The 10807-nt window shown below is 37.8% G+C and overlaps 1 protein-coding gene across 1 annotated transcript; it reads right to left on the bottom strand.

Annotated features, from left to right (window-relative positions):
- Positions 1 to 1174: 1174 nt before the first annotated feature.
- Positions 1175 to 9009, bottom strand: sarnp (SAP domain containing ribonucleoprotein). Its single transcript, XM_074643403.1, has 11 exons — positions 8860 to 9009; positions 7094 to 7193; positions 6766 to 6809; positions 6603 to 6676; positions 6093 to 6144; positions 5750 to 5823; positions 4618 to 4655; positions 2913 to 2938; positions 2754 to 2822; positions 2578 to 2664; positions 1175 to 2421 (listed from the first exon to the last, which is right to left on the bottom strand). Exons 1-11 carry the CDS (start codon positions 8890 to 8892, stop codon positions 2380 to 2382), a joined length of 639 nt encoding a protein of 212 aa, XP_074499504.1. The 5' UTR covers positions 8893 to 9009; the 3' UTR covers positions 1175 to 2379.
- Positions 9010 to 10807: the final 1798 nt, after the last annotated feature.

Genomic DNA, 10807 nt, shown 5'->3' with positions numbered 1-10807 from the left:
TCTTCTTTAATGTGTTATTAACCCCTGCCATATTTCTATTTCTATTGTGATTCTTATTATAATTATTTAGTTTTGCAATTACATTTAAAAGTCACAATAATGTCACAAAAAGGAGAAACAATGACTTTACACTACCACTAGACAACCTACTGAATTAATAAACATTACAGTTTATTAATTTTGCAATTACTGTGCACCTGTCTAACACAAATAATATAATTTTTTTATTTTATATGTATTATATTTTAACTTCTGAACTATTTTATGTCTTAGATTCTCATTTTTACTTGCGTGATTTTCTTTTTATCCATATTTAAAGAGCAATGTAGGAGGGAGCCTGAGAAATACAAATTTCATTGCCAACTACTGCTTCACTGTAATTGTTGTGCAAGTGACAATAAGGTTGAAACTTGAAACTGACTATCATTTTTTTTTGGTAAATACAATCATAAGCATGATGTGTTTTGTACCCTCTTTGTGGTACTGAAACAACTGTCAGATTTGTATGAATTCATTAGTGACAGTACCCTCACTTGTGTAACATCTGGGCCAACAATAACTCAGTGGGACGTACAGTCTGAATGCTTCAGCCTCAGCCAAGTCTAAAGTAACTCAAATCTCACAGCAGCCAAGTTTAAATCCAAAATCTGAATTCTACACTTCTGTGAATCCCTGAGAGGCCAATCCAGAGCACATTTTGTGTCCCATAAAGCAAGAATTGTTATTACACTTGGATCATCGCTCACTGGAGTATTGACACTTTGTCATGCATTTTCACTTACACATGCCACCAGCAATTTAATTTCCAAATCTAGAATCATGATCAAATTGTACATATACAGAATTTGATTTAAAAATTGTTTATGTGATAAAATACTATAAATAATGGTTACAGAACCCCTGTCTAATTTTATGAATGATCACCCTGAAGGTTTGTTCATCACAGGTTAAATGGTTATAGGTATTAATGTCTACGATACCAAAAGGATTCATAAGAGAGTCAGTACTGAGGAGAATAATACAGGTAAGGTGACTAATTATTACTCTATAATGAATAATTATGTTTCTCTTTACTCTCATCATCAAGTCAATGCCTCTATGATAAACCCCAAGTGGGTGTTATAAAGATACACATACTGTAGGATAAAAAAAAACAAGTGAAATGAAGCAGATATCCAAAAATTGAAAACAATTTATTTTAAATCACAAAATGTTATAAAATGGACAGATAACTGAAGCAGTATACCAATTGGATTCCCAAAGATATAACAGGAACATAATAGGTAATCTGTTAAATCAAAAGTACAATTAAATGCACAGTGAATACAAATAAGTGAGTTAAATCATTTAAATGGATTATTAGAAAAAGGTTTGTTTAGCTGCATTACTTCCAATAAACAGAAATACAGGATTTACTTTTTCAACTATCATAAACTAAATGTTTTCAATGTTAGACTTTACTTTTTTGTTTTTTCTTGGCTTTTGAAGGAATGTATAACACATTTTCTATTTCCACAGTCAAAAATTAGAATTTTTCTTGTTGCATGGATTATAATGAGAGAATATTTTTAGAAACGTTTTAGTCCTGCATACTGTAGCAGAAGTAATGAACTCTCAAAAGGACCAAAATGTCTGGATCTAGATTTAAGACAACTTTTATCAAGCAAAGATGTTGAAAGTTCACACTTCATGCAGATGCTTCACAGTCAATGCCTTCATTTGCTTCAACTTGCTCACATTTTCTGTTTGATTTGGGGAATTGTGGGTGATTTAATGCACCTTTTTGATTTAAAATTAAGGAATCACCCGAGACATGGATAACTAATTATCCCACCTAAACAGGTGGAAAGCTGTTACTGTGAAGCAGCTGCAGGAGCTCTTTGACTAGTTGCTGGATGAAGACTTGATGAGTGGACTTCATTGCAGATTTGAAAAAGCAGTGAGCAGTAAGTTTAGGAAAGAGGAGTAAAACAAAACCTCTATGTTACACAGGAGCGAATACTGCCCATGTATTTAGAAACACACCTTGAATTTCTACATAAAAGTAACAAAAATGAAAAATAACATGCTTGAAGGCCTCCCAGGACTGAGAAAATGATGCTCCAGTAAATAATAAATAGGAGGTTTGAATGAAATGTTTTTTTTCTGTTCCCCCCCCCCCAATTTACATTAACCACTGACCTTGAGGCTCAGTAAATAATTGAAAGCTTTTTCCTAAATGTTTGTTTTCCAAACCATGATAAAACTTACAAATTTATCTTTGATTTAATTATACTTTTGATTTACAGGAACCCTATCGGTGAAATTTGTCGTAGTCGGGGATTTCTGTTGTGCAGTAATGAAAATGCTTTACAAAAAAAACAGACTCTAAGACATTATTCACACTTTTCCAAATCTTTCAGCACGCTTCATTTTCTTTGCCTGTAGAAAAAAGAGAAAGAAAACATCAAGATTAAAACACAACCGCTCCCCCTTCAATCCCTCTTGCCCTTTTATGTTTAACTCACTGCATTGTGATAAAATATAACCGAACACGTTAAACAATAGCAAAAATTTAAAGAATGGGGAAAAACCTACCTCGACTTCGGCTGATCCAACTGAACCTGCAACCACTGAGCCCCCAAACCTCTCCTTCCTCTTTTTCAGCTTTTCATCCTCTTCAATCTGGAAAAAAAATGGCAAATTTAAAACTCCAAAAGGGCAGAAAAAAATATCTAAACGTGTGAAAAATTTAAACTTAAGACTGTAGTCACCTTTTGTGAAACGGATGAAACGTTCATGCCAAATCGTTCTGCTCTCTTCTTCAGCTGATCGACGTTCACCTTCATGAGACACAAAAGAAGTTCAATTAACATCATCTCATTAACTGGAGGACTTAAAGAAACGTGTCAACTAAATGATGCCACACTTACGGGGGCTTTACTGTTCGCAACTGCACCTGTTTGGGAGACAGATTTAAAAAAAATTGTGGGGTGAGAAGCTGCAGATAGAAAACAGTGAGACCTTTAACATAAACTTTATGAAAAACATGTTAAAGCTTTATGTTGCCAAAACAGCATGATATATATGATGTTATGTTACATTCTAGCAACTCCAGACTAGTGTTTGTTATACGGTTGGACGCTGGGAATCGATCTCCTGGTATTTCCTGGGAATTCTTCCAAAAAGGTAATGTAAAGAAAGAATAACATAAAAAACTAGTAAAGTGCACTGAGCAAAATGCAGATCTCCGCCAGGTGTGTCTGCAACGACCCACTATCTGTAATGTTAGACCGTAAGCGTATTCAATGTGTTTTTCTGTCGCACGTCTCACGCAACAGATGCACGCTCATATTAATCTATGCAGCTGTCTGCACCAGCTCCGTGCAGCTAAACTGCAGTTCACAGTGTACAGTTCACGTCAACGTTTCATGTTAACTGTTTAACGCTTCCTCTGAACAGAAACTGCCAGTGCTGCTGTGGTTAGTTGCGTTAGCTGTTAAGGCCCTGACACACCAAGCCAACGGTTGGCTGTCGGGACAGTTTGGAGCCATCGGTGAGCGTGTGTCGGCCTAGTTTTGCTTTCTGTCTGCACCATCGGCTCTTGTCTGCCTGTGTCGGGAGCTCGTCTGTGAGAGAAATCACTCTGATGGGCTGTTCAGCTTAAGAGAATCAGTGCACAAGAGAAACAAAAGTGAGGAAAGCAAGCCAACGAGTAAAGTAGTAAAGTATTTTTCCATCTTCATCTCATCTGATCATTCCAATACAGACTACCACAACCTGCTGGTCTAGAGAGTTATTTCATCTCAAGCAAGCGCAGAACGTACGTGTTAACTGGCCGTCGGCTGTAGTCTTTGCAGTGTGATCAAAAATGCAACTTGTCGGCCAAGACAAATGCGACGTAAGGCGGCGCAACAGTCGGCCTTCATTGCTGTTCTTTGATGTCGGCTTGGTGTGTCAGGGCCTTTAGCTCTCTTAGCTGTATTAGCATCGTTAGCCGTTAGCCAAACACACTGCAGGACTCTGCTGCCCACCGGCTGCTAACAGCTAACTAGCTGTCCTCCTACCGACATGAGAAGACGCGCTCCATTGTAGTAAGCGCTCGGTCATTTGCTAAACGCGAGGAACAATAGCTAATCCGTAACTGAAACAAGATCCCAGATTGAAGCAGTTGTTGAGCAATTGCGGCCCCTACCGGCCGGTAAAGAGTTGTGAGGAGTCAGCAGTCAATGACGTTATAAAATAGTCAATAAAATATGTTTTTCAAAAAGAGTGAATCACTGCAACCACAAGAGGTCCTTGAGCATGCAGTCCCAAATGAGCACAAAAACATTAGGCTGATGGGTCCAGCAGTATGTGAGATTAGCCGTGGACAGACAGACAGATGCACACACGCATACATAATCTCAGCCAGGCGTAGATAACCAACAATAAACATAATTTTCTACATAGAGTTTACATAGAGTTCTGGTGGTCTTTATGGTGAGAAATCCAAAACAAAGACTGATGTATTCCTGGAAAGTAATAATATTAAAATCACAGGAGACCTTTCAACCATAGTTCACTGTTCATTCATTTTTGGCTCAATTGAGAACATAGAAAATCCGTTTAGTAAAAGAGCAAAGAGTGACTACAGACCTGAAGCGGGACTGGTATTCTCAGTGGATTCACCAAACCTGAAGAAAAATAGCATACTCATTTCAACATGGTGTACATTTACTTTAAATATAAATCCAGTTTATGCCAACTTGGGAATTATTTTCAGAGTTTTGGCTACCATTTATATCAGTTATGATAACAGTGATCTAATTACTGATGCATTAATGTGTAGGGCATAGACTTTTATTTTGAAGTGTACAGGTTCACATTTCTGGTATTATAGGTCATTTTCCTTCACTTCCCAAAGTGTCAATAATATGTTTTTATGGGCGTAAATATGGCGTGATGTAGAATATGTACACTTTTCAATAAAAGGGAATGTTCTGCATTTTCACAAAAGGATAGTTTGTTTTCTTCTGCAACTGAACGTGCTGCACTTCCTCTTTTTGTTCTTGACTTTTCCGTGAGGACGTATAGACTTGCTTGACTCAGTTTACTGTGTTTTGGCTATATACAGTATGTCAGGTTTCTTTAAACAAATAGAAAGTGAAGTATTGAGGGGGAGCTAAAGTTTTGATTACTTTCAAGCATATATCTGTAGATTAGAAGAGAAGTTGTCAAGGAATGACTGATGACACCATGTTGGCTCATGTAGGGTATTTAGTGATAGTTCCCAGTATTACACATGCACAGAGAGCATTTATGCAAGAGATACCCTGTGAATGCATTGTTTCTGTACGATTGCAAGTACGTAGGTTTATGCATCTTCATGTTGTAACTTTTTTTCTTTGTAATATTAGTGTGCATATTATTCTCTGCCAGATCATATTATCTATAAAATTGAAAAGTGAGAGCACAAAGGGGTTATAATTCCTCATTGCACAGGAAAAGTATGTTGATTCAACGTTGAACCAAGAAGTCTGTCTGTAAACAGAGATAGACGTTTACAACAGACTGAGTTTGATTAATAGTTTTACTACTCAAGTTTAGTTTACCTGGGGGTTTATTTAAAAAGGTACTTCCAGCTTATTACAATTTCATTTTTCTAGTTTTGACCATCATTCTTGTGAGTAACGCTAACATTGTACTCACTGGGGTCCTTCCAGAGATTTGGGGATGCAGCAACATTACTAAAATAAAGTCAGATGGGAGGATCCTGGTAAAGACTTACCTTGCTGCACGTATGGCCTTTTTGCTTTCAGCTGTTGCAGGCAGGTTGAAACGTTCAGCTCTCTTCTGTAGTCTCTGCTCAACAAAAGGTAAGATTTTAAAATCAGAACACAAGCTGCTGGCAGATGTGCTGGTTCTGCTGATGAATATTTGGATGTAATGAATCTAACATGTATTAATATGAGTTCTAAGGTTTCACACCCTTACACACTTGTGAAGAGTGCTGAAAGTTACGGTGTATAGCAGTTCCTGTTTTTGGGAGCCCAGATATCACTTCCACATGTGACATTGATTTCTGTATTAAAATATCGAATTCTTAGTGCATGCAAATGTGTCATACGTACTTCACCGGTAGTTGATGGAGGAGTTATTTTCACCACCTTTTTATCAGCAGGTCTGTAAGAAAAAAACATGGAAAGAAGTGTGATGACCAAAGACTGATTAGTGGTGAAAACTAAAGACACATTATAAATCTGTGTTTATCAGTCTGGGGCTGACCATGTGGGACGTTTCTACACCAAACCTGATGACCAATAACACCCCACATGAAGCCATTTAGACAAGATGTACGCGTAATGAGCAAAACATGAATTTCAGCCATATAGCCCAATCCTAGGTTAAGGACTATTGTGTAGTCATAAATAAACGTTACTACTCAAAATTAAAGGAATGGTGCAACACTTTGGGAAATGCTTATTTGCTTCCTTGAAGGCAGTTGGGAGATAGTTAGCTTAGCTTAGCATAAAGACTGGAAGCAGGGGGAAACAGCTAGCCTGGCCTAGCACCCCTAAAGCTCACTAATGAACATGATATATTTTGTTTGTTTGTTGTAGACTAAATGAGAATAAACTTACGGCTCGCACTCAGTAGACTCAGAATCCTTCTCATCATCTTTGACATTGTTGGCACTCTCAACTTTATTGAAGTCCTAAAAAGGAAAATGGAAACATTTATCAAAACTTCACAAAATGGTCTAATGAGGTCTGAGAGGTGAAAGGAAAGCATCAATCACATTACCTCCGTATCCTCTGCCAGCACATCATCTACATCCACATCTTCCTCTGTTGGTTGGATTAAGGGATAAAGAAATGTTCGCACCACCAGAGAGCAGAAAGGAAGAAGGTCAGAAGGAGAGATCAGTGCTTTTAGTCACAATAAAGAATCTATAAAAGACAATGTGCAAGACACTGTCTCACTATACATCAGGAGCTAAAAGCATCTCATATCAGAACTGTAAGTAAACACAAATCATCTCAATTTGATCAAGTCCATGTGTTTCTGATTACAGTCCATCCATCCACTTGCATATCTACACCATGTCTAAATGTGAAAGGTGTCGCCTCACCGTGCTCCTCCAGATAGGCTTGGAGTCGAGCAATGAGCTCTCCTTTGTTTCCCTTGGTGTCCAAACCTCGGGCCTCACACTCCTGCCGCAGTTCAGCAAGCTAAAACCACAAGAGAGACAGAAACAGTAGCCTACTTTTAATACACCAAGCACCATTTAACAACCTAGTCTTGCTGGTAATGATTTTCATTGGGACAATTTCTTCAGTACAAAGTAGTCCCAAATAAAACTGCTCACAGATTATCCACAGTAACACGCACAAAGTTTCTGGAAAGCAATGTTGCTATTGACTTTTCTAAATGTTATTTTCAATGCTTTGAGCACCAGAATACTTTTACTAAAGTAAAAGTAGAAATAACCCTGTATAAAATACTCCATTACAAGTAAAAGTCCTGCATTCAAACACTTACTCAAGTAAAAGTACAGAAGTATTAGCATCAAATTGTACTTAAAGTATAATACGTAAAAGTACTCCTTAAGCAAAACGACCCCACTCAGACTGCTATATATATTCTATACATATTAATGATAAATTTATGTAAGCAGCATTTTAGTGTTGTCAATGTAGAGCTAATTTTAACTACTTATACAATGTATATTCAATGGTGGAAGAAGTATTTCAACTCTTTATATTATTTATTATTATTATTTTAAAGTAAAAGTACCAATAACACAATATACAAATACTTGCATGTAAAACTCCAGCACCCAAAATGTTACTCAAGTAAAAGTACACAAATATTACCAGTAAAATTAATTTGATTATGCAGGATAATATATTATTAGATCATTAATACTGATACAGCATTTAAATGTTTTTACTGGTCTTTATGATAATTTTAACTACTTTATATCCACTGTTTGGTAATTTAATATATGCATCATACTTTATGAGATCACCATTTATTTTGTGTGTAAATTAATCCATAACGTAATAATAATAATAATAATAATAACTAAAGCTGTGAAATAATTGTAGTGGAGTAAATATTATATTCCTAACCACTGGACACAGCTTTATAATAATAAGTATGTATAACAAAATGTAAACTGATCTTATGTTTTACATGCTAAACCTTGACCTGAATAGTAACTGTGCTGTGGAATAAAAAGTACATTTCCCTCTGGTATATACTGGAGTAGTAGAAGTATATAAAAAAGTACCATCAAATGAAAACACTCAAGTAAAAAACACAAGTACCTCAAAACTACTGAGCTGTTAATGTACTTACTTCCTACCACTGTTTAGTTTAGTATCTACGCTGCTGTAACTTAGTTTTATAGTAGAAGGTGTGCAGCTAGTGAACAACCGGAGGAACAGAAGCACTAAACGTGAGTTATATGACCGACGGAGGTGAAACACGCTCCGGTTAACGACGTCGCTCATTGAACCGGACCCGGACACAGATGGCGGGACACTTTATACCTCTAACAACAGGGGCTACTTTTACAGTTTTAATCAAACATTACACTTCTATCTGTTAATTTAAACTAATCCCGAGCTGCTTATTAACCTTCACGGTGTGTATTGAACACACATCTCTCGGTTGTCCGGTTGTTCTCCGGTCGCCTCGCAGCTGAATGAACAACGTGAACACACGCCGGCTGGTTCCTCTTCACTACCGGAGGACGCGTTTATACCTCAAACCGCTCAGTTGTCTGTAACTTCACTCTCTGGCGCTACACCTAACATCGGTTACAAGATGATTATAACTTATTAAAGCGCCTAATGTTTGTAATAAAAACACATTTATGTCTCTACCAACCTTCAGCTTCTGCAGCTCGATCACTTCGGCCATCTTTCTTTGTTGATGTATCACTTCCTCCAATCAAAGAGGAGCCGCTCTACTTCTGAGCTGCTCCGCGAACTCTCACTGTGACTCACAGCGCCACCCGATGGACAGGCTGGTGAACTGCAGGCGAGTTCAGGTGTTCTCAATCAGAAACTATGCACATCATTTACTTATGTTAAAATACTAATACAACAATGCAAAAAAAAATATGCCATTAAGTTAGTTAGTTAGTTAGTTAATTTATTTTAATTTCTGGGTCATGCCAAACACCTGGCCCATCCCACATTTAAAGGGACTATTTGTAACTTTGTACGCGCATAAATGTAGCGGGTCGTCACACATGCGCGCTCCCATATGCGCGTTCGCGTGTAGCCGCTGTACCCTCCTCCTCTGCCTGCTCGCCTTCACTCAGACAGCTCAGCTCGCTCCACCTCTCACTCCACACTGCAGAAGAGTTAGTTTAGCTCTGAGAATATCTAGTGAATGCACAGGGGACGTTTGTGCAGAAATAACTACTGCAGCTCCCCCAGACCAACAGAGGTTTTCCATGTCTTGTGAAGTGACAGAGCTCTACAGAGATTTACGTAGGCTTCTCGTTACCGACCGGGTGCCGGTGTCTCCTCTGCTCTCTCCGGCTGCGGGCGGAGAGAGCAGAGGAGACTCGCTGCAGAGCTCCGCTGCATCAGCCTGCACTTAGGCAGGAAAAGCCAACACTAGGATCAGATCTAAATCATGTTCATGGAGAGACCTTCGTCTGGTCAGCTAACATTACTGCCAAGCAGCTGAAATATAGAGTGATATTGTGGTTTTAGCTGACTTGTGTCGCCTCACTGTTTTGAGCGATGCTCGTTCAGGTATATTTAGAGCGAGCAAGCACAAGCCTGACGCTGACTTTTGTTGATTTCACGGCATAATAATTTGGATTAACTGCATGTGATTATCATAAAGTGGGCATGTCTGTAAAGGGGAAACTCGTGGGTACCCATAGAACCCATTTTCATTCACATATCTTGAGGTCAGAGGTCAAGAGACTCCTTTGAAAATGGCCATGACAGTTTTTCCTTAACAAAATTTAGTGCAAGTTTGGAGAGTTATTTAGCCTCCTTCATGACAAGCTAGTATGACATGTTTGGTACCTCTAGTTTCATATGATGCAATGTTTTACAGTATGCTTTCATGGGTCTGTACATACATGTTGAGGCCTGAAGGGAGTTAAAGGGTTCATTATGAGGGTCTGAAGACTGAATAGGATTTGCTGTGAATGCTGACATTGTTTTAAAAAAGAGGTTTAAACAGTGAATGTGTTTGGCACACACAATACGGAGACAAAAAACTAGTTCTCGGGGTAGAAGGACAAAGCCGGATGAATTTAGGGAGTCACAAGTGCTTCAATAATCCTCATTAACGCTGCATTCCTCACTTTCCACAGCTTCTCTTAGCAGACTGAGTGACCTATTGTTCTAATGACACAGAAATGAACAACTTCTTTTTACACTTCAATATTTCAGACATTATATTCAATCACAGCATCATATTTAAATGTATCAGCTAATAGAGCTTCTACGACTTTAAAGTATTTTTTTTAGAGTTTTAATGAGGTGGATTTATTCATCATTAGCAACGTGAATTTCAGAGTAAATCCGTAGAGAATTAGAAATAATAAAACGGTCAGCCCAAAATAAGTCAGGTGATTTCAGCAGAGATTTAGGTATTTGCAAACACGTGTTTTGTGGAATTGTCACCCAAAGACCCAAAAATGCATAACTCTGTAATCTCATGATTTCAATAAGATCCTGTTGTATTGTACTGACCTTTAAACTGTCTAATTAGTAATTTAATTAGTCAATGATAATTATATTTTTTGTCGGTTTTGTATTATTCTGACAGAGGCCTTGCAATATTGTTAACATAAGATTATATA

This window comes from Sebastes fasciatus, chromosome 8 (genome assembly GCF_043250625.1).
Source record: "Sebastes fasciatus isolate fSebFas1 chromosome 8, fSebFas1.pri, whole genome shotgun sequence".
NCBI classification, from domain to species: Eukaryota; Metazoa; Chordata; class Actinopteri; order Perciformes; family Sebastidae; genus Sebastes; species Sebastes fasciatus.
Note: the sequence above shows the minus strand (reverse complement) of the source record. Positions and strands in the feature narration are given on the sequence as shown.

Excerpts from the sequence above, each read along its gene's own strand:
- sarnp (XM_074643403.1), bottom strand. The coding sequence starts at position 8,892 with ATGGCCGAAGTGATCGAGCTGCAGAAGCTGAAG. Across the intron at positions 2,823-2,912 it reads TTGCGAACAGTAAAGCCCCC|GTGAACGTCGATCAGCTGAA; the intron begins GTAAGTGTGGCA and ends TGTCTCATGAAG. Across the intron at positions 2,665-2,753 it reads TTTCATCCGTTTCACAAAAG|ATTGAAGAGGATGAAAAGCT; the intron begins GTGACTACAGTC and ends TTTTTTTTCCAG.